Raw genomic sequence first — 23,654 nt, forward strand, 5'->3', positions numbered from 1 at the left:
CTCTTTGAAAGTAATTTCATGATGTCTGTGTCTGTTGTCATGCTTTGAATGTTACTGTCATCTCAGGCTGGTGGCTCGGATGTGGAGCGTACCAAGAAAAAGAGACGGGGAGATCGATACTCTGTTCAAACGTCCCTCATTGTGGCGGCCCTGAAGAAAATGCTTCCCATTGGACTAAACATGTGCTCTCCTGCAGACCAGGAGCTCATTAACCTGGCCAAGACACGCTATTCTTTGGTAGTGTGGTCCCATCTATTTGCTTGTCTGTCTTAGGATGTTTTAATGAGGTTTTACATGAAAAATTAAGGTTGGTCACTATACAGGTAAACTGTAGGATGTTTTAATAAGGATTTAGATGAAAAATTTAGGTTGGTCACTATACAGGTAAACTGAAGCATGTCTGTTGTATTTTTGACCCATAGAAAGACACAAATGAGGAGGTCAGAGAGTTCTTGCAAAATAACCTGCACCTCCAGGGCAAGGTAAGTGTGTGTCTGAAGTTAAGGTCTTTTTAAAAAGTGTTTTTGCAGAAATCTGAATGCTAGCTCTCTCTCTCTCTCTCTCTCTCCTCAGGTTGATAACCCGTCTATGCGCTGGCAGATGGAACTATATAAGGAAATGGCAGGAAAGGCAGAAGATGCAGATGCCCCAGAGAAAGTTGTGAAGCGGGTTCAAGAGGTCTCTGCAGTTCTCTACCACATTGAAGTGGTGAGTTTAAATTCCAAGATCTAAAACTCCATGCAATGCAGATAATGCACATTTTGATGTCCACTCACCCACACTGCTGCTATACTTCAGTATCCAACTCAAATTTCTTCAGCTGTTTGAAGTCTAGACAACATAATATCCATTCCATATGTGAAATCTAAAAAAACGCCCTAAGATGGTTGTTCTTTTTTACAGACTGAGCACCCTTTCAAATCCAAAAAGATGGTTTGGCATAAACTGCTGTCAAAGCAACGACGCAGAGCGGTGGTGGCCTGTTTTAGGATGACTCCACTTTACAACCTGCCCAGGTGAGACAGGACAGGTCATAATCATACAACATAAGTACATGTTTCTGCACTAGTCAGTCTGATTCATAGAATTAATTAAAGAGATAATGGAGGATTAGAGAAGTTATATAAATGTGTATTGTCTCTCTTTCAGTCATAGAGCATGTAACATGTTCCTAGATGGGTACAAGCGAAACTGGATCCAAACCGAAGGATATTCCTTTGAGGACAGAATGATTGATGACCTGTCTGTATGTGCTCCCACATGAACAAAAATAACCGATGCATTTTAGTGTGAAAGAAACTGGGTGGAATGCATTTCCTGTTAGTTTTGTTTTTCCTTGTAGACGAATTTAGTAACAGATTTCTTTTTCTCAATGACGTAGAAAGCAATGGAGGAAGAGGAGGAGGAGGAAGAGGAAAAGGAGACAAAGCCAGACCCTCTTCATCAGCTTATCCTTCACTTTAGTCGCACAGCCCTCACCGAGAAGAGGTGAGACCCCTCCACACCTTTGATTAGTGAATCAAAGACGATCACATGGCAATTACCAGTGACTATTCACGTTGTTCACATGGTCTTTTGGTGAAGTTATGTAATCATCCATTACAAATTAAAAACAATTCACAGATATATAATGAATAGGTTTAGAAGTATTCTATAATGTACAGTGTCCATCAGTAATGCAACTGTCAATTATGCAATTTAACAGTCATTATACAAAGAAATGTGACCACCACGTACTATGATCTAAAAAATTATATTTATAAATATGTATTTATAATCTAAAAATGATATGGTTTTTAGAATTAGTAACAAAGAAAGCAACTTTAGGATCAATTAGGATTTAAAATGTAGACATGTTTTTACGTCTTTTATTTGTCGATTATTTTTTTTTTTTACTGCTTCTGTTCTGTCACAGTAAACTGGACATAGATTACTTATACATGGCATATGCTGATATCATGGCTAAGGTGAGACCTCTCTGTCTTATGGTTAACATTCATCACCAATTTAGTAATTTATTTTATATATTTAAATTGTTACTTTACTGTAACTTGTAACTCTTCTCCATTTCAGTTAAGCCATTTTCTATTTGATTTTAGATATTTTAATTGTTTTTAAATGCATAGACGGTTCCATCACAGGATCTCATGCTGTGTAACATTCTTTGTGTCCATCTCTGGTAAATTTAGAGTTGCCACATGGGTGAAGAGGATGAGGGGGGAGAGGAGAAAGAAGAGGGGGGAGAGGAGGAGATGTCCTTTGAGGTGCGACAGATAGAGATGGTAGGGGGAGTCCGGGGGCTGGGGACGGGGAAGACACAGAAGCGGTAGACCCGATTGACCTCCAAACCAACCACTGTATCATCCATCCATTCACTCACATCCCATTTTATGTCTCTTTGTCCAGGCTGTGCTCTCTGTCTCTCCATCTGACTCCATCTAATATGTTTCATTACATTACACTGCATCATCTTTAACATGTTTGTTTTCATACAATTGACATTAAACTTTGAGCCACCTACTAAACACAATTTAATTGTATAAAATCCAATGAATACATTTAAATAAAATGTCAAAAACAGTAACTTATATTTTTATACCAAAAGAGCAGCATTTTGATGATGTGTTTAGTAGCTTAGGCTTAAGGAGATTTTTTTATGCTTTTTGTTGTACCATTCAGTGTTTGGATTACCTAAAGCTGAGCTGCAGCATGTGGTAATTGTCTAATGTGTCACAAAAATGACAATTTCATTGATTGGCCATGACGTTTTTAAGTCATATAACAATACTTAAAAGTATAACAGATAAAAATATAAAAACTGAAATTATACAGTATAACATTGATTTCATGAGGTAATTTTGAGACCTCAGTGGGTGAAAATTCACCTGTTGCAGCTTTGATGTCCAAAGGAAGCTATATCCTTATCGTTTCTTTTTAATCATTTGATGAATGTTTTTTAATCATTTTCTTGCTATGAGCTATAAGATTGATGTTTCAAATGAACATGCATTTAACTATATATGCTGTTTTACTTTGAGCAGTAACTAATGATAATGTATTTGTCATATTGTTTCTGTATGCTTTCTAATCTTACCTTGATTTCCTTTAACTCATTCACAGTAATCATGTGAAAGTGGCTCATCACTGTTTTCTCAATATTACTGACATAGTATACTGACACACAGACTACAGTTAAAGCCAGAACAGTCTCCTAGTCTATACACACACACACAGACACAGAGGAACAAGCACACAGATGCACCTATAACGAAGTGGATTGTGCACACCATACACGCGCACACTCATTCAATCAGGCTGAGCATATATTTATAAACACCGGAAGAAGAAATGCACCATATATTCCACACTTTTAGGTGCTTACTTAGGTCAGGCTTACATGGGAGGGGGGTGGGATGGGAGGTTTGGGAGCGGGGGGGTGTACTGTATTATGCATGCAGTAATTATAAACGTAAAAGCTTTATGATTTGTAGAATTTTTGGCAAAGCGAGCTTATGTAAGTAAACCAACATTTGTATTTGCTTTTACATTTTTCCCTTTGCAGTACTGTTTACATATGTCTGTAATAAAAAAAGCGTGCTTTTATCTGTTAATGATAACATTATGGAATTGTATTTGCTAAAGTTAAACTATAATTATAATTCCAGTTTATTTCCAAATAAGCTGATGTTTGATGATGCTGGGTTAAGGATTACGATTATTTTACAAAGGCATTTCCCTGAGTTTACAGTTCACTTTCCAGGAGACAGAGCTGTAAATGAGTAACACCTGCATGGTTCTTTGTTTCTCTGTAAGATGCAAAGCCATCAGGAGAGTTTACTGTAGTGCAACGTTTGCTCTTATAGACAAACGTGAGAAATTAGAATGACTGTCCCCAAACTAATGATGATGATGGGAGCATGCTAAATGAAAATAACTGAAAGAGAAGAGAATTTTAGAATGTAAAAATAGTGCTGTCAAATGATTAATCGCATCCAAAATAAAGGTTTTTGTTTACATAATATGTGTGTATATTATGTGTATATATAAATACACACACGTACAGCATATATTTGGAAAATATTTACATGAATATATAATTTGTCATATATAAATATATTTAATATATAAACGTTACATATTTTTCTTAAATGTATACATGCGTGTGTATTTATATATACATAAATATACACAGTACACACATTATGTAGACAAAAGCCTTTATTTTGGATGCGATTAATCATTTGACAGCACTAAAAAGTAATAATCACATCAGCAGGGCTCAAATCATTTACAATCACCCGATCTTGCCTTAACACTGTTATAATCACATTTTAACTAAAATAAATGTTCACTTTGTGTTGTATAAGATATTTAGACAAACATTTGAGAAAGTCGCTGAAAAGAATTGATGATACTGCTGAAAAGGAAAGTTGTAAATGTTAGCAGTGTTTGTGGTTGACTTGATGAAAGCCTCAGACAGTGTTTTAGGTTGCCATGACAATAACTTCATATCCTCACTGCTGGAAATTTTTTCCATCACCATAAGATAAGACTATTATAAATGACAAGTATTAACTGGTCAAGATATAAAAATGAACGTTATTGCTTATAAAGAAAGATGATATTAGTGTTATTGTTAGATGTCTGTAGTTCAATTAAAGGAGCAAGGAGATTGAGTGGAAAACAGATTGTAAGAAAGGAGAAATGTTAAGGCTTTCAGACAGTTCAATTTTGCCATGTTTAACCCTATAGGAGAAAGAGATGGAAAAGCAAAGACTCCTGTACCAACAGTCACGTCTCCACAACAGAGGGGCCGCTGAGATGGTCCTACAGATGATAAGCGCCTGCAAGGGTATATGTTCACCTCTTTTCGAGTCTTTTTTTTTTTTTAAGACCGAGCACTTTGGTCTCCATTTATTTTAAAATCATTTTCTTTTTGTACAGGTGAGACTGGTTGCATGGTCTCTTCCACCCTAAAACTGGGTATTTCCATTCTGAATGGCGGGAACAGTGAGGTCCAACAGGTTAGATAAGAGTCATCTGCATGGAGGCATGACAGTGAATTAGACCCTAAACTAATGCTGAGATGTAACAGCACTGGTAATTTGCTTGCAGAAAATGCTGGACTATCTGAAAGACAAGAAAGATGTGGGTTTCTTCCTCAGTGTCCAGGCTCTAATGCAGACCTGCAGGTATATTCTGACTGGGAGCTGTTGTCACCTCACATTCATATTAGTTAAACGATTCATTAAATCCGTGTTTGTGCCTCTTTTGCAGCGTTTTGGACCTGAATGCTTTTGAGAGGCAGAATAAAGCAGAGGGTCTTGGTATGGTGTCAGAGGAGGGAACAAGTAAGTAAAATTAATGATCTAGAATCCTTTTTCATCAAGAATAATACCACAATATTGTCGAAAGGAAGATCAGTTAAGTCCTATCAAATGTCATTTTGCAAGTATAGAGTAACTATAGCATATTGAGATTGTTGAATCGATAAACGAGTAGAATGTGTTGTTTGGCTCCAATATTTAAGGCTAAAATGAGATACAGCATCCAAGTATTCAGTCATCCATCTGTAATCATACACGTTTGGTCATTCTAACATGGAAATGCACATCATTTGTTAAATATATCAATTGAATAAAATAATTGTAACCATATTGTCATACAGTCTTACCATCTCCAAATTTAATAATCTAGTCTAATATGATGTCAATAAACAGATGATATTGGCCATGAATAATTCCCTTTTCATTCCATGTCGTCTGTTTACCGTCAACTCACCATCCCTCTTTTTCCATAACTATACTTTTGTCCCCCATCTCTTTTCATTCATCCTTCCTTTCACGGGCCTCAGACGTGAAGCTAGAGCGGGGTAAATAATGCCTCTGTCCCTCTATCTTTCATTTCTCTCTTGCTGTCACTCCTCTCTGTCCTTTTATCTCTTTGGAATAATTTTTGTTTGAAATTTTGCTTTTTGGGTTTTGGAATTTTATATATATACATTTTAAGTATATATATGAATCTTATCACTCAAGGATTTGTAAAAACAACTTTCAGTCACATTGCAAATGCAGATCGCAGTACAGTATATCTGTTATACAATGCAGAATGTGACTGAAGTGTTTTTCTTTCTCCCCTTGAGTGCTGAAACAGATCTACTGTAACTCTAGAACTCTGCATTGTGTCTAATCTATAAAAAATATAGGAGTTAAATTATTTAATAAATATATGCTGCATTTGAGTTATTTAGTATAACAGGCAAAAAATATTCGTAATGTTAGTTTTTGCATTAATTTTGTTTTTACATCGAAAAAGGTCTTAACCTTCGCATGATGGCACTAAAATGCTTAAATTGAGAATGTGTTTTGGTCCTACATATAACTTGAATTAAACCATATATATGATCTAACTCTGTCTTGGCTTCACCATTTTTGCACCTAATATTACCCTATATGCCCTCCTATATTTACCCCAGCTGAGACAATGACTTGAAAATTGTGAATTTTCTATGCAACAAATTCGCTGGAAGTTATTTGCAAACAGACAATTCCATGCTGAAGGCTTTGAATGAATGTGATTTTCATGATTGTTAGCATTGTTTATTGGCCTCCTCCTTACCTGCCCAAACACAGCTGAGGTTTAGGATTGCAGTAGGTCTGTCCTGCATGCTAAAGTGTTGTTTATTTTAGGGCTTCATGTTGTAATTAATCCCCCTCTGTGTTTGAGCCACAGTATATGTGATTATATATCAGTGTTCTTTTATCTGTGTTCATATATGCTCATTATTGTGTATGTGTATAGTTCATGTATATGTGCTGTGTTATTTGGATAAAGTAATTTTGTAATGTGTCTCATTTTGTGCTGCTATAATTCAGTCAAAGAACTAGTGATTACACAAAAGGCTGTCTCATTCTGCTCCCTAGTTCACAATTAAGTAAATCATTCAATTCTGCCATTTTGTATAATTTTTGTGCATTATTGTAGCTTTTAAAAAGAGTAGTACTACTATGAAATATTAGTTTGTAATCCATTTCTGGTGCTTTTCAAGGCTTTACTGTACTGACATAAGTGAATATAATGAGCAGACTATGCTCATTGGTGTTCTCTGGGATTTAGATGGGACAATTTGGTTAGTATACGTAATATTGAACTGGGCAGTAGAATGAAACATAAATAACAAAATGTCCTGCTTATCTCTTACAGAAAGGGACGAAAATATTACAGCTTTCACTAACATTATAACATGAGAGATTTGAGGTAGTTTTTCTCTAAACTCTTTAAACAGTCGCTCTCTTCCACTTACTTTCTTTTTTCAGTTCTAATCAGATTGCCGCTACACTAAACCTGTGATCAGTGTCACAACATGTTCACCTATGTGTGATGTGTTGCCGCATATTTCCTTCCTTTGCATAGGTGAAAAGGTCATGGCTGACGATGAGTTCACTTGTGATATCTTCCGCTTTCTGCAGCTCCTCTGTGAGGGTCACAACAATGGTGGGTCCTGACTCCTGAATCTTCATGTACAGTAAAATGCAGTGAACATGAAAAAATGTACTGTGATTTATTGCAGTTTGTTTTAAAGGGTTAGTCGACCCAAAAAATAAAATTCTGTCATTAATTACTCACCCTCATGTCATTCCAAATGCGCAAGACCTTTGTTCATCTTCGGAACACAAATTTAAATATTTTTGATGAAATCCGTGAGCTCTTTGGCCCTGCATAGACATCAATGCAACTGAAATATTCCCAGACATCAGTTAAACAGTCCATGTGACAGTGGTTCCGCAATTTCACAAAGCTGTGAGAATACTTTTTGTGTGCAAAGAACAAAAATAACTTTATTCAACAATTCTCGTCTTCCAAATCGCATATTCCACCATTATGGAGAGAACCACGACGCATGCGCATTGCTTTCCTCTGAACGTAAACATGCATGTGGTGCTCCTGACGTAGAACACGCCTGCGCTGCACCTTGTTTACAGATTTCATCAAACATCTTAATTTGTGCTCTGAAGATGAACAAAGGTCTTACGGGTTTGGAACCGCATTAGGGTGAGCTTTTGGGTGAACTATACCTTAAATTTCTTGAAATGAATCTTGAATTTAAACACCATCATATTGTTTGAAACTTGTATACTGTTGTTTTTTATTGTAAAACACAGAGAGAATTTGAAAAGCCAAGTTTCAAGAGTTTAGGGAATGTATTTGTTGTACAGATTTTGTTTAACCATCTGTGAGTTTACCTCACTTCAGACTTCCAGAACTACCTGAGAACACAGACAGGCAGCACCACCACCATCAATGTCATTATCTGTACAGTGGATTACCTGCTTAGACTACAGGTGATGTAATTTTGCCCTTGAAAACTGACTAATTTAGACATAGTTATGTTCTATTGACTGATTAAGTGTTACTTTAAATTATGATATCTGCACACTTATTGTGGGTGTTTATTTTCTCTTTCCAGGAGTCTATCAGTGATTTCTACTGGTATTACTCAGGAAAAGACATCATAGATGAACCAGGCAAGAGGAACTTCTCTAAAGCTATGACTGTGGCCAAACAGGTGTTCAACAGCCTTACTGAGTATATCCAGGTACATTACAATATTTCTTTGATCTTTGACATTCATATTCCCTTTTTTTATTACATTAATTTTGTTTTGGTCTCTACATGTAGCTTTTACACAACCCCTTGTATGTTTGCAGAGTTCAGTGGTACAACCCGAATTCCGGAAATGTTGGGATGTTTTTTAAATTTGAATAAAAGGAAAACTAAAACACTTTCAAATCACATGAGCCAAGATTTTATTCACAATAGAGCTTAGATAACAACAAATGTTTAAACTGAGAAATTTTACAATTTCTCAGTTTACAATTTTTCAAAATGAGCTTATTTCAAATTTGATGCCTGCTACAGATCTCAAAATAGTTGGGACGGTAGCATGTTTACCATGGTGTAGCATCTCCTCTTCTTTTCCAAACAGTTTGAAGACGTCTGGGCGTCGAGGTTATGAGTTTCCAGAGTTTTGGTGTTGGACTTTGGTCCCGTTCTTGCCTGATAAAGGTTTCCAGCTGCTGAAGAGTTCGTGGTCATCTTTGACGTATTTTTCTTTTAATGATGCGCCAAATGTTTTCTATAGGTGAAAGATCTGGGCCCGTATTCCTAAAGATTCTAAGAATCCTTTTAGAGAGCTCCTAATTTATCTTAATTTCTAACTAGGAGTCTTAGCTTAAAAGTGATTCAGGACCCATCTGAGAGCAACTCGCGAGGAAAAGACAAAAACTTTTATCTTAGTGAGGAGACGGGGCTTACCCCGGTGCTAGCTATGACACAGTCTTTTGAAGACTGTGATTGGTTTGTTGTCCAAGAAGGAAATAAAAGAGCGCTTTTAAGAGTAGGATTTATTATAAGCCTTCACTTGTAATTTTTCCTGTTTTACCCTACTCTCTCTCTCTCTCTCTCTCTCTCTCTCTCTCTCTCTCTCTCTCTCTCTCTCTCTCTCTCACACACATTATATATGTATATATATTTTCTTTATTTTTTATTTACCATGCTGTCATACTTAACGTATTTTATAGGAAATGAACAGCGACATAAGTGCTTTAACAGACCCAAATCATCACTGCTGCATAGTTGCATTTTTCCAGTTGCCAAATATGTTAATGTAGTGATTACGTCCATTTCTGGCGCTATGGCATTTCAGCGCAGTGTCGGAGATGTTAGCATGTCTTTAATAAGATCAGTCACAAACATGATCCCTGCACGATCTAATGTGTAGCGTCTTATTAACTCACTGTCATACATTGCGTGCAACACATTTCTTCTCCCTCTTCATGTTTCGTCCATTTTCTCTGCTGCTAAAGAAACTCTTAAGCCCCTTAAAAGTCCTCGTCCGTACTCATAACAATTTTGGACCTTAAGACCTCTTTTAAGGGTTAAGATGCTTTCTGAATTTTTTCTTTACCAGGATCTTTTCTTTAATTTTAAGAGGAAACACCCACATTTCTAAGAATTTTCTTAGAATTTTGTTACTAGGAGCAACTCTTAGCACTAAGATTTTTTATGAATACGGGCCCTGGACTGCATTCAGCACCCGGATTCTTCTACTATGAAGTCATGCTGTTTTAATAGCTGCAGTATGTGGTTTTGCATTGTCCTGCTGAAATACACAAGACCTTCCCTGAAATAGACGTCGTCTGGAGGGGAGAATATGTTGCTCTAAAATCTTTATATACCGTTCAGCATTCATAGTGCCTTCCAAAACATGCAAGCTGCCCATACCATATGCACTTACTTTTTACTTACTTTTGTCATTTAGCAGACGCTTTTGTCCAAAGCGACTTACAAATAAGAAAAAGTAACTAAAACTAAAAGTTACAACTCTATAAATACTATATACCCACATATTTAAGAAAATAAAGAAATTAAATAAAATTTACACATGCATATAACAACATTTCAATAATAAACATATAAATGAAAAAACTAAAATAAAAAGCAATACTTCTATCCCTTGCCGGTGTCTTATGCACCCCCATACCATCAGAGATGCTGGCTTTTGAACTGAATGCTGATAACACGCTGGAAGGTCTCCCTCCTCTTTAGCCCGGAGGACACGGCATCCGTGATTTCCAACAAGAATGTCAAATTTGGACTCGTCTGACCATAGAACACCTTTCCACTTTGAAACAGTCCATTTTAAATGAGCCTTGGCCCACAGGACACAACGGCGCTTCTGGCCCATGCTCACATATGGCTTCATTTTTGCATGATAGAGCTTTAGTTGGCATCTGCAGATGGCACAGCAGATTGTGTTTGCCGAGAGTGGTTTCTGGAAGTATTCCTGGGCCCATTTAGTAATGTCAATGACAGAATCATGCCGATGAGTGATGCAGTGTCGTCTGAGGGCCCGAAGACCACGGGCATCCAACAAAGGTCTTCATCCTTGTCCCTTATGCACAAGATTTATGAGATTTCTCCAGTTTCTCTCAATCTTTTGATGATGTTATGCACTGTAGATGATGAGACTTGCAAAGCCTTTGCAATTTGACATTGAGGAACGTTGTTTTTAAAGTATTCCACAATCTTTTTACGCACTCTTTCAGAAATTGGAGAGCCTCTGCCCATCTTTACTTCTGAGAGACTCTGCCTGTCTAAGACATCCCTTTTATATCTAATTGTTACAGACCTGATGTCAATTTACTTAATTAGCTGCTAGATGTTCTTTTCAAAATTTCTTGCTTTTTCGGCCCTTTTTTGCCCCCGTGCCAACTTTTTTGAGACCTGTAGCAGGCATCAAATTTGAAATGAGCTCATTTAGTGGATGTGTAAAATTTCTCCGTTTAAACATTTGTTGTTCTCTGTTCTATTGTGAATAAAATATTGGCTCATGTGATTTGAGAGTCTTTTAGTTTTCATTTTATTCAAATTAAAAAAACTTCCCAACATTTCCGGAATTCGGGTTGTAGAAGTTTCTCCTTAGAAAAATCTACTTTGATTTTTACAGTGTAATTTCCTTTAAAAGCATACACATATGGCTGTCATGTATTTAAGTTGTCCTCTTGTCTCAGGGTCCCTGCACAGGAAACCAGCAGTCCCTGGCCCACAGCCGTCTATGGGATGCTGTGGTGGGCTTCCTGCACGTGTTTGCCCATATGATGATGAAACTGGCACAGGTAACCTGTCTGAACTTGATTCCTCTGTTGATTTACACTTCTGAATGCATCAGATCACACACTTTCTCTTGTAGCAAATGTGTGTAACTTCTACTAAATGAGCTTATTTATTACTGTAGTGGCTGATAGAAAGTGCATGGAAATGAAACCGTAGTAGGTGCTTATGTATAGTAGAAATGTTTTTAATTATTAGATTACATGCTAAATTAAAGAACATGTTACATTCCTTTTTTCAAACTTTAAATGACTAGTATGTTGGAATGTAATATTGTTTTTACTCTCAATGTTTTACTGATTAAACTGTTTTTCATATGCCGTATGCAGGGAAGAGTATGTATCACTCTATTTATCTATTGAAGTGATTGTATTTGAGTTTTCCCCTTATGTTCCAGATTCCCAAATCCAGGTTGTTTGAACCCAGTTGGCCTTTTTTGACACTAAATCTAATTTTACTTTTCATTTAACATGCCAATTTCTCATAACATTTCTGCAAAAAAAAAAAAATCTGCCAAGTATGCAAACAAGTGGGTCAAACAGCCTGAAAAATTGGATGACAGTTAACATTACCCAGAAAAACCACGTGTTTTCAGCTTTATGTGAATTTCCTGTTTTAAAAAGTGTTTTGCCTTTTCTACAGTTCTGCCTTTGGTGTGCGGTTTGCTTTTTTTTCATGATCTCTTGTGTGCATGGAGTGTTTCAGTTTCTAGTAATTAGCCAGTTATTGTTACTGCATGCATTAACCTACATTTAAATGTTACAGTTTTTTTACATTTATTCTCAACCAATCTGATTAGGTAACATTTCTTATAAAGATGCTGATGTATTTATTTTGTGACCATACCCTTGTACAGTAAGTTATACCCTTACAAATAATAATGTTGTGTTTTTCCCCTTTTATAAATAAATAAAAATATATTCTTTTCATTTTATAAATGATACATTTTAAACAATTTTATAAAAGCTGCTCATTTAGATTATACATGTTTTGGTACAGTATATATTATATAGTATGTCATTTTGTTTTCTTGTAGGATTCCAGTCAGATTGGTCTTCTGAAAGAGTTGTTGGACCTTCAGAAAGATATGGTGGTCATGTTATTGTCTCTGCTGGAAGGTATGAAGTAAATCTTGAATTTATGTTCATCAGTTTCACATCATTCAGTCTAGACCTGATTACACTGTATGACTATGTATTTGACAGGTAATGTTGTAAATGGCACCATTGCTCGCCAAATGGTAGACATGCTAGTGGAGTCCTCCAGCAATGTAGAAATTATCCTTAAATTCTTCGACATGTTCCTCAAGCTGAAGGACATTGTTGCATCTGATGCATTCCGCGACTATGTGACAGACCCCAGAGGTTTGATATCCAAGAAGGATTTCCAGAAAGCCATGGACAGCCAGAAGCAGTACACACCTGCAGAGATCCAATTCCTGTTGTCCTGCTCTGAGGCAGATGAGAATGAGATGATTCATTACGAGGAGTTTGCCAGTCGTTTCCAAGAGCCAGCGAAAGACATTGGTTTTAATATAGCAGTGCTGCTAACCAACCTCTCTGAACATGTTCCTCATGATACCCGGTTGCAGAACTTCCTTGAACAAGCTGAGAGCGTTCTGAACTATTTCCGCCCATTCTTGGGGCGTATCGAGATAATGGGCGCCAGCAGGAAGATCGAGAGGATCTACTTTGAGATCAGTGAGGTGAATCGTAAGCAATGGGAAATGCCTCAAGTCAAAGAGTCTAAGCGGCAGTTCATATTTGATGTGGTCAACGAAGGCGGCGAATCAGAGAAAATGGAGCTTTTTGTCAACTTCTGTGAGGACACCATCTTTGAGATGAACATCGCTTCACAGATTTCAGAGCAGGATGAGGAGGAGAAAGAAGAGGACGATGAAGAGGAAGATGGAGGAGGTGGTGGAGATGAAGAGGGAGGTGGAGAGGAGGGCCAGCCAGAATCAAGCTCTGCCTTTTCCGATTTTATCCAAAGCATAATGAATTTCCTGGGCATGTTTACCTTTAGGAATATTCGCAGACAGTACCGTAGGCTCAGGAAGATGACCATTAAAGAAATTGTGGTCAAGCTTGCTACCTTCCTATGGACAATCCTCATTGGCATCCTCTATTTCATTTACAGTGTGTGTAAAGGTTTCTTCCTGCTCATCTGGCATACACTTTTTGGAGGTGGTTTAGTTGAAGGGGCCAAGAACATCACCATGACGGAGTTGCTGGCCAGCATGCCAGATCCCACGCAGGATGAGGTGCACGGAGACCTACCGGGAGAACCAAGGGGCGGAGAAGAGCAGGATACAGGAGGGATAACAGACTCAATGGAAGTAGGAGGGGGAGAGGAGGAGGATGAGGACATCCAAGAAAAAGATGGTGGGAAGATTCCTGGTATTGATACACCTGGTGGACTTGGAGATATGGGTGACACGACCCCCGTGGAACCACCAACTCCAGAGGGCACTCCATTACTGAAGAGGAAAATGGTATGGTGTTTATTTAGCTGGATTCCCTGTGTTCCTTCACCAATTTTCTATACAAAGACTTTTAATTGTTTGTGTCATGTTGGTCCTTGTTTTTTATGCTGCAGCAACCAGAAGCAGCAGGACCTGAACAGCCTCCTGTTATTGAAGAACCTCCTCCTGAGCCTGAGAAAGCAGAGTGAGTGACTCCCAAATGAAGGGAAAACAGGACATTGTAGTGTTTCTGTTCGATTCTTTGTTGTTTTTCTAGACATTTTTACCATTTTAATGACCATCTTCCATGTGTAACAGCACTGAGAATGGAGAGAAGGCTGAGAAGGAAGCAGAGGTCAAGCCTGAGGCCACACCAGAAGAACCAAAACCTGAGAAAGCCACTAAAGCCAAAAAGGAAAAGAAGTCAGTCAAGGGAGCAGGATTTGAGCTCTGGAATGAGTTGGATGTTCAAAGAAATAAATTCATGGTAGGAAAAAAAAAATGTTTTTCTTCTAAATGTTAAATCTTTGAGTTTTAGTTCCAGGTTTAGTTATGATTTACAGGTTTTGATTTGCTGTTAATCTCCACTTCCATCTACAGAACTGTTTGTCCCGTAACTTCTACAACCTTCGTTTCCTGGCTTTGTTCATTGCCTTTGCCCTGAACTTCATTCTTCTCTTCTACAAGGTTGGAAAACCTATTTTAGATTTTCACACTGTTTTCCTGGTTTCATTTGTGCTTTATTTGGATTTCAAGGCTTGTTCACATGTGCTTGTGTTTAAATGTTTAATTCAAAATGGCATGCCTCACAATAATTTTACTTTCAAATGCACGTAGATATAAAAATAAAATCTAATGTTCCTGTTAAAACTGTTTTAAAGCCTCCATTTTTTAAAATTCTCCAGGTATCTGATACTCCTCCGATTAGTGATGAGTTTGATGGCTCAGGTATGTTTGAAGGCTCTGGGCTGTTTGAAGGCTCTGGGGAGGACTTTGAGGGCTCTGCTGGAGAGGATGGAGGTGGTGATGATGATGATGAGGAAGGTCCTGTGTATTATTTCCTGGAAGAGAGTACCGGATATATGCAGCCCACTTTGTCCTGCCTGGCAATTGTGCACACCATCATCGCTTTCATATCAATCATTGGATACAACTGCCTCAAGGTTTAAACCACTAGATTTACATTTTATCACTTGAACTTGTCATTATCAGTCTTGATTCAGGTTGTTTTTATTTAATTCTGAATATGTGCTATCAATTATTTGTGCTATCAATATGTTATCATGATGTTGTGGTGTGTTAGATTCCACTGGTCATCTTTAAGAGAGAGAAAGAGCTGGCAAGAAAGCTGGAGTTCGATGGTCTTTACATCACTGAACAGCCAGAGGATGATGACATCAAAGGCCAATGGGACAGACTGGTGCTAAACACACCGTAAGTGTGGAGAAGCTTTCATTATGGCCCTGTTTCTCACAAGATATATCTGGTTGACTAAAATGAAAGTTGAGCTAGATTCTGTTTTGTGGTCAAACTGGTTTTGCACACATGTGGTCCCTAAATTTTGTCTCCTCAATAGACTAGTAAGTGTTCATTAGCAGACCTAGCCAATTGCGGACATAGTCTTCCTTGGAAAAATTGTAATTAAAACTCTTTATCATTGTTTTAGCTCCTTTCCCAACAACTACTGGGACAAATTTGTTAAGCGAAAGGTAAATCGATATTCTTCCTGTTCATTGGTGTGTAGGTTTAAAATGAGTGTGTTTATGAAGCCGTGTTGTTCTCGTTTCTTTTGGCAAGGTTCTGGATAAATACGGAGATATTTATGGACGTGAGCGAATCGCAGAGCTGCTGGGTATGGATCTGGCATCGCTGGATGTCAGCAAACAACAGACAGACAAGAAACCCGAAGAGCCAGACAACTCTATGCTTGCATGGTATTAAAAATTCATTACAAGTGACATATCACTCTGACATTTGAAGATATTACATTTAGGTTATGTGTTATTTCTTTGCCACTACTGGCACCAAACAGAATTGCAAAAATTACGATTTTTCTGACTTTTTAAAATGCTCCTCCTGTCTGCTATTGGTCAAACAGAAAATCACGAAAACCACACTATTGGTTAAAGCATATGAGATCAAGTTTTAGATTTTCCTTCCATATTATTTTTCAGGCTCACTTCCATTGACATCAAGTATCAGATCTGGAAATTTGGAGTTGTGTTTACAGACAATGTAAGTCTTTTTTTTTTTTTTTTTTTCAGGTATTAAAATCTACAGTATTTTCTAAAATCACAGACTTTGCAAAGCACTGTTCTAGTCAAGTGTACTAAAGTGTTCTTTATTTACAGACTTTCCTCTACCTGGTGTGGTACACAATTATGTCACTTCTTGGACATTACAACAATTTCTTCTTTGCTTGTCACCTGGTGGACATCGCAATGGGTGTCAAGACCCTGCGTACAATTCTTTCCTCGGTCACACACAATGGAAAACAGGTACAGTCGGTTCAAAAACTCAAAACTGTTTCTGAAAATCTGTACTTATACACTGGTTGACTCTGTTGGCTTGTTTCAGCTGATGATGACTGTGGGTTTGCTGGCTGTGGTTGTGTACCTCTACACTGTGGTGGCCTTTAACTTCTTCAGGAAGTTCTACAATAAGAGCGAGGATGAGGACGAGCCGGACATGAAATGTGACGACATGATGACGGTTGGTCACTGCATTATACAACATTATTGGTGTTAAATTGTCTTTTATTCTTATTCTCTAATAATGCCTTTTCGAGTTGCAACAAGTTTTTTGTAAAACGTTTTGTTGGTGGTTGCTCACTTTTCTTCAATTCTTCCCTAACCAAACACCTGCTGTATAATCCAACTAATCTCTCTCTTTCTCTTCACAGTGTTATCTGTTCCACATGTACGTGGGTGTGCGGGCAGGTGGAGGCATAGGAGACGAGATTGAGGACCCAGCAGGGGATGAGTATGAACTCTATCGGGTGGTTTTCGACATCACCTTCTTCTTCTTTGTCATCGTCATCCTGCTGGCCATCATTCAAGGTGAGACTCATGTTTCTATTCAACTTCACCTAACAAATCTGCCACATTAAGCCTTACATTTCGGAGATTTATGACTGGTTTTTAGATTTCAATTTTTTGGATTAGATTGAAAACACTGCACTGCAATTCACTGCATGTTTGTCTGCACAGGTCTGATCATTGATGCTTTTGGTGAGCTGAGAGACCAGCAAGAGCAGGTCAAAGAAGACATGGAGGTACTGAGATCTTTACTGTTTGATAAAACAAAAATACACATTAAGTGTAAATATTGTCTGATTTTACGCTTTGCATTGCTTCTCCAGACCAAATGCTTTATATGTGGTATTGGGAGTGATTACTTTGATAGAACGCCACATGGCTTTGAGACGCATACGCTTGAAGAACACAACCTGGCCAATTACATGTGAGCGATTCGGTTTTATGCCACCTATCTGATGTTATACAATCTGTTCATCTTCAGACAAACAAAAATAATGTTTCTCTCTTCACTAGGTTCTTCCTGATGTACTTAATCAACAAGGATGACACTGAGCACACTGGGCAGGTAAGACAAAATGTTGATAGCTGATAAACATATAAAGCGATCTAAACAACAGATATGTGTATGTGTGACAGGAATCATACGTGTGGAAGATGTACCAGGAGAGATCCTGGGATTTCTTCCCTGCTGGAGACTGCTTCAGAAAACAATATGAAGACCAGCTTGGATAAACGCTTTACTGTTTTGTACGTAGCCTTTAACAAAGCTGTTATGATATTTGTGACAATCCATGTTTAATGTAAAATTTTACTTAGAAATAAAGACTTACACAATACCAGATCATTATACTAATATACACTCTCAAAATGCATGCTATTTATTCATAGTAAGTGTTTTGGGGTCATTTTTAAGTATCTGCTTATTTAAAATGTTAATGTGCCCCAGACCTGTCACAATCTTTATTTCCTAAATTTTAAAACGTCAATGTTCTTGCAGTTTATGTTAAGCATCCCACTTTAAGGTTAGCTCAAAATATACTGTGAAAAAATAAAAATGATTTTATCAAAATATCTTAAGTAGTCATCACAGACATTGTGGAAAGTTTAATCTTTTTATTTAGAGATTGTAAAAGCATGACATTCTTGAAGCATAATATTTGTCTTTAAACAATCATCTTAAAATCTTAAAATGGCAAATTTACATTCTAAATGTCTCCGTGTTGAATGTTGTTCAGAAATGAAACAAAGCGCTAAGTGCAAAAATAAATCCTGAATGAAACACAATGAATAGACAATTAATCAAGATACATTTGCTACCAATGTTGTTTAATTTAAACATTTCAAGTGCCTTTTTAGGACCTTTTACGATATGGTATGATAAAGATGATACATTTAAAGAAAGAAAAAAACGAATGGCAAGAAAAACTAAATCTAAAAGTCAAATTTCAGAATAACTGGTCTAGTCGAAGTGAAACTTCTGCAGCTACATTAAACATAGCTAGCAACATGATTAACATATAGCACTCGGCTAAATAATCAGATAATACATAGGTTGGTAGGTGATGGGATTTCCCAAAAGTACACAAATTAGATTCTAGAATTTACTTTGTACTATATCCCAGACAGCAACATGCAACAGTTTTGGCCCAGATCCAGCCCACATCTGGCCTGTGTGAAATCCATGCTGGCCGGATGTGGGCCGACACTGCTTGCTGTCTGGGATGTTATCACAGACACATCTTACACTTTGATACAACGGTCACTGCTTGCAAAAATGCTAATTTCTCAAAAGCCTTGCTTCTGGCTACCATACAGAAATCTCACCTACATTGCTGTGGAAAACAGCAAAAGAAATTACAATGTATGTTTTTTCATCATCGCAATGATCATATTTCACACAAGCAGGACCTAAATATTTTTTATCACCATTTAATTTACGGAACCCAACGTTTTTTTCCCGCGATGAAATCTGCTCGAGGGGTGCCTTCACAGTTTGTTGTGAAATATGAAAGTGTCATAGGTGTGGTAACAATTTGGACTTAACAAAAACCAACACCAAACTATATAGAACACAATTTCAGTTACAAACACTGCATTACCCTGCTTAGACATGAGAAAAAAAAACAATTACATGCCTTGTTCTGAGCTATTTTTTTTTTTTTAAAGTGCAAAAAGTTTTTTTTTTTTTTTTTTTTTTTTTTTTTTTTTAATACAAATACTGGATTTGACTGGAATTAATCATATAATACATTCAAAACCCCTTTTTCAAGTGTAAATGTTTTTCTTTTCAGGATTCTAGTTTCAGAACTAAATTTCATAGACACTCATTTCTAAACTCTCAACTTTAATTGCCTCAGACGAAGATTTAGACTGGATTATCCACTTGCGATAGATCTTGGGTTTGTATGGTTTCGGAAGATCCAGGTATGGTGGAGGCTGATGAGTAGCTATGCATGCACTGGTAATCTGAGGACAGGTCTGTTGGGTTTGAGAGGATGCTTTCGCTGTCAGTGCTGGACTGGGACACTATCCTGTACTCACGCACAGGACAGGCACGCTCTGTGAAATTGGGTTTGAAGCCGTTCTCCAGATCTTTAGGCATGGACAGCCATTTCTGCGTGACAAAAAAAGATTGCATCTCACATTCCCTCTTTACCACTATGGATTAAAGAACAAATTAAAGTATGGTATATTACTGAGAAAATAAAAACTGTTACTTACCTCAACATTGCCATCATAATTGTCAAAAAGGGCTGCAAGGTAATTGCTTACATTTCGTCCTGCATTTGGTACCACTGGTATTAAAATTATTCTTAACCTAAGGAAAGGTAAATATTAAATTAGCATAACACCAACACTATACTGTGGAAAATTAAAATGGTTGAAGGACAAAAAAAGGATTCAAACCTCTCGCTATGGACAAGCAAGCAGGCCAGTATGCCGAGAATTACTGTGCCTCCTGCTGTATACAGCACCAGTGACATCACAGACATGTTATCCGGACTCTCTGGGGGGAAAAGTTGCCATTAAAGCCACAGCTGTAGTTTTCAGAATTGTTTTTTCAGTTAAGAACACATGACATGTTTATGGTTTAGTACAGTAAAAAAAAACAACACCAATAAAGTTGCTTGTTTAACTGACAGGGCCTGCAACACTACCCTCACTTTGTTTGTCCCAGGTATGAAAAATGCCAAAGTTCAGTGCCCCTGATGCACTTCTGAGTGGTATTTGAGGTTAAATGTATCACATCATCTTTTATGTGTATTTTGTAAAAGGTTTAACATTATAACAAGCATCGCAATTGCTAAATTGTTTGATCTGTTACACTACTGAACACAAATCTGAAGTACTGAAAATCAAAATGTGCAAATAACAGTGAAAACATTTGATTTAATTTCACCACACTATACAGAACATAATGTAAGTCAACAAGTGGTCAAGTGCAAAGACTGCAGGGTATTGGTACAAGCCTTGTGCACCTTATTTTGCAATGCGGAAATTAGTTATTTTCTTTGAATATATCTAATCTAGTAATAGCCTAGGTAAACGTAAATATCAGTTTTAACATTTAGCATTGTAACAGGAAGAAATGACACAAATATTTCGTAAAAAATAAGACATATTAAGATTATATAATTCTGTCATAGTGGATTAACAGTAAGAAACTACGCCTTTAATTTACTGAGCACTAAAATCTCATACCTAATTTAGTACCAGAACGTCATATATATTAATCATCAAATGTGAAACTGGTTGAGGAAAGATTTTATATATGACAGATTCCTCACTTTCAACATGTAAATCTATTTATAAAAAAAAACAAAAAAAACATCCAGTCTGTTAAAACAACATGGAAAACATGAGAATATGCAATGTGATGTAGACCGTTTGTGTGAGAGCGCGCAGGCAAGGCGGCAGGCCATATTTGGAGATGGTCCTCACTGCAGAACACAACACAAGATCCAGGGGGCGTGGTTGGATCTAGATCCAACTCCTTCCACTTAACATATACCTGAATCTACCTGTCTCCACCCCCTGATCCCTAAACCTACCAATCTCCACCCCTTAGATGTGGATCCAACCCCGCCCCCTGGATCTTTGTTCTGCAGTGAGGGGCTACTGCATATTTTGGCGTTCGATGCTTGCAGCTGTGACTCTTTTTGTGTCTGCAGCGTTTTGTCTTTTTAAAATGCAGCATACTAGGCAATTAAAGCACTGAGAGACTTATAATACGGATAAGATAAGTTACTTGAGGTGTTGTTGGGTTTTAAATTTCCCCAGAAGACAGGCTGACTCCAGTCGCTCCAAAACTTGGACTGTCCGCAGGATGACTCTATTCGAGCCCTGACCTGGAACTCATAGCGTTTTTTTGAGGGAAAAGGCAAACTGAAGGAGGTCCTGTGGCCTGGAATGGTGTCCTAGGGAAGAGAAATGTAAACTTTGCCGTTTTGTGTTTGGTTGTAACTTGTCAGATGACCACAAGGTGAGAATGCATAACAAAGACAATTTATACAACACGGTCTTCGAAATTGATTAACATTAATCTAGTCGTCAAGCACTGGGACTTTCTCTTTTATCCCAGCAAATCACTTTACCAGTTCCAACAAGATATAGCCTAACACATGGCTTAGTAACAATTTCTTTTAAAAAAAAAAATGCTAATGGCTCTATTATTATTTTTGGAATTTCTACTGAATGCATGTTACGTCATTAAGCCGATAGGTGGCGATAAGTGACTGCCTTTTTAACAATGATTACTACAGGAAAGAAACAAGTGACATTTTCTTATGACCGAGTCATCGAATCATTCACCCAGTCGATATAAGTTTAAAACCCTGATTTATAGACTTGCAATAGTTACTTGGGTGTTGTTTGGAAATTAAAAAAGACGACAAGGAGCTTTCAAGCATCAAAACAATAATAGTTTAATACAGCTTTACATTCTTTTCGAACATAAGAATTTCATAAAACAAATTTCATACCTTCCAGGCATTGTTGTCTGTCCTGTGACGAACTTCACTCTCAATACAGCTGTCGTTCTTTGAAATATTCCAGTACAGCCACAGTTCAGTGTCTGTTTTCTCCACCACAGACAGGTTGTCCGGAGGGTAAAGCTTCACTGATTAGCAACACAGTATATAAAAAGTATCAACCAGTCATTTCCACAAAATTGTCAAGTCATAATAAATATAAATCATTTCCAATACCATATGCTTTCAGATCATGTTCCTGCTCTGTCACCAAACTGCCATTGTCACTGCACAGCCAAGTTTTTAATGTATTAAACCGTTGTGGTTTTTCATAGGGGAACACGCAGCCCACGATAACACCATCAATCCTGAGATAATTTGGACAATCCAGAGTTTGTTTATGAGTAAACCTAAGAAAGAAAACACATGCTGTTGTCAGTTCAGAAACTTTCATCCAAAAATGCAGGTTTTCTTTTTTGTTCAACATACGCACTTGCTCTTGAAACTGTAATTGTGCTCACGCTCAGTCCATGTGCAATTAACATAGTCCAGATTTATGATAAGGCAGTTAATTTCTGGGTAAAGAAGAGAAAAACAATATGGTTAACACTTAAATGCACTTTATTTTATTATGTAAAATACAAATGGCACAGTGTTGCAGCTTGTAATGCATGTAGTTTGTCAGAAGAGGATGTGCAGCCTGTGAGGACAGGAAAGAAACATATACATACAGGAAATATGTAAATTTTCAGTCAAAATCAAAATTTTATACAGTCTTACTGATTAAAATTAAATCATAGTTTTACATAAGAAATATTAGAACATTTTGATTTAGTCATTATATGGAAAAACTGAACTGAAAGTGCTGTAAGCTCAAGCTGTGCCAAAGTTGTCTTTGGTTGTGTGCGCATCATGGCCACAGAGAAGCCATTTTGGAAAGCAAGCATCTGAACATTCAACTCTTCAGCAACAGGTTACTGAAACATTTCACAATTTCCTGAGGAGTATGTAATGGTCTGCTGATGAAAAAAATCGCCATCACCAGACTTTTTTAGGCCCTATATATGTTAACATATTAGATTTGAATATCTTAACTGTTGTAGAACCACATGCTTCCGTAGTTTTAAAAAATATAAAACCACAAAAAGGGGAAGAAATTAATAACAAGGCAACAAACCATAGGCCTGTTTTGTTTAAAAGTTTAGAAATGACTTCTGTAAACCTTTTGTTTTTTAATACTAGGTATGATGTGTTTTGTACAGGCAACATAATGTAAAATAAAAAGGAAAAAAATACATTTCAAAATAGTGTAGTTGTAAAATACTCACTTGGCTGGGATGATGCAGAAAATGCAAATGAAGGAATGCTCCCAAGAAAAAGACCAACTAAAAGTAATATCATCTTGGACAGGATCACATAAGGCACTTGTTGTTTTAGATCTGTTTCTGTCTTCCCTGTTCTAACCTAGATGTATCTGCTCTGTGTGGGCTGACGCATGTGTGTGGGATT

General features: G+C 37.2%; 2 protein-coding genes across 2 annotated transcripts in view; one reads left to right on the top strand and one right to left on the bottom strand.

Moving 5' to 3' along the window:
- Window positions 1-18,470, top strand: part of LOC306864498 (ryanodine receptor 1-like) — a gene marked incomplete at its 5' end in the record, with an annotated part of 52,832 nt that extends 34,362 nt beyond the window's left edge. The window contains 34 exons of the mRNA XM_079408541.1: window positions 67-237; window positions 423-482; window positions 574-708; window positions 904-1,016; window positions 1,150-1,246; window positions 1,382-1,488; window positions 1,916-1,967; window positions 2,190-2,282; window positions 4,753-4,852; window positions 4,945-5,024; window positions 5,116-5,192; window positions 5,278-5,351; window positions 5,855-5,872; window positions 7,414-7,494; window positions 8,254-8,342; window positions 8,468-8,596; window positions 11,574-11,678; window positions 12,710-12,791; window positions 12,879-14,167; window positions 14,272-14,342; window positions 14,456-14,624; window positions 14,738-14,824; window positions 15,043-15,300; window positions 15,441-15,571; window positions 15,804-15,846; window positions 15,935-16,071; window positions 16,312-16,372; window positions 16,489-16,635; window positions 16,715-16,849; window positions 17,040-17,196; window positions 17,347-17,411; window positions 17,499-17,599; window positions 17,689-17,740; window positions 17,812-18,470. Of these exons, the coding sequence (XP_079264667.1) occupies window positions 67-237; window positions 423-482; window positions 574-708; window positions 904-1,016; window positions 1,150-1,246; window positions 1,382-1,488; window positions 1,916-1,967; window positions 2,190-2,282; window positions 4,753-4,852; window positions 4,945-5,024; window positions 5,116-5,192; window positions 5,278-5,351; window positions 5,855-5,872; window positions 7,414-7,494; window positions 8,254-8,342; window positions 8,468-8,596; window positions 11,574-11,678; window positions 12,710-12,791; window positions 12,879-14,167; window positions 14,272-14,342; window positions 14,456-14,624; window positions 14,738-14,824; window positions 15,043-15,300; window positions 15,441-15,571; window positions 15,804-15,846; window positions 15,935-16,071; window positions 16,312-16,372; window positions 16,489-16,635; window positions 16,715-16,849; window positions 17,040-17,196; window positions 17,347-17,411; window positions 17,499-17,599; window positions 17,689-17,740; window positions 17,812-17,907 (4,662 nt within the window). The 3' untranslated portion in view covers window positions 17,908-18,470. The remainder of the gene's footprint in view (window positions 1-66; window positions 238-422; window positions 483-573; window positions 709-903; window positions 1,017-1,149; window positions 1,247-1,381; window positions 1,489-1,915; window positions 1,968-2,189; window positions 2,283-4,752; window positions 4,853-4,944; window positions 5,025-5,115; window positions 5,193-5,277; window positions 5,352-5,854; window positions 5,873-7,413; window positions 7,495-8,253; window positions 8,343-8,467; window positions 8,597-11,573; window positions 11,679-12,709; window positions 12,792-12,878; window positions 14,168-14,271; window positions 14,343-14,455; window positions 14,625-14,737; window positions 14,825-15,042; window positions 15,301-15,440; window positions 15,572-15,803; window positions 15,847-15,934; window positions 16,072-16,311; window positions 16,373-16,488; window positions 16,636-16,714; window positions 16,850-17,039; window positions 17,197-17,346; window positions 17,412-17,498; window positions 17,600-17,688; window positions 17,741-17,811) is intronic.
- On the bottom strand, window positions 18,009-23,646 carry LOC306864500 (cytokine receptor common subunit gamma-like). The gene is made up of 8 exons (XM_079408543.1): window positions 23,474-23,646; window positions 22,639-22,720; window positions 22,383-22,555; window positions 22,158-22,294; window positions 21,425-21,593; window positions 20,083-20,182; window positions 19,897-19,993; window positions 18,009-19,789 (listed from the first exon to the last, which is right to left on the bottom strand). Exons 1-8 carry the CDS (start codon window positions 23,544-23,546, stop codon window positions 19,541-19,543), a joined length of 1,080 nt encoding a protein of 359 aa, XP_079264669.1. The 5' UTR covers window positions 23,547-23,646; the 3' UTR covers window positions 18,009-19,540.
- Between the last annotated feature and the right edge of the window lie 8 nt (window positions 23,647-23,654).

Source organism: Barbus barbus (genome assembly GCF_936440315.1).
Source record: "Barbus barbus genome assembly, chromosome: 45".
In the NCBI taxonomy this organism is placed as follows: domain Eukaryota; kingdom Metazoa; phylum Chordata; class Actinopteri; order Cypriniformes; family Cyprinidae; genus Barbus; species Barbus barbus.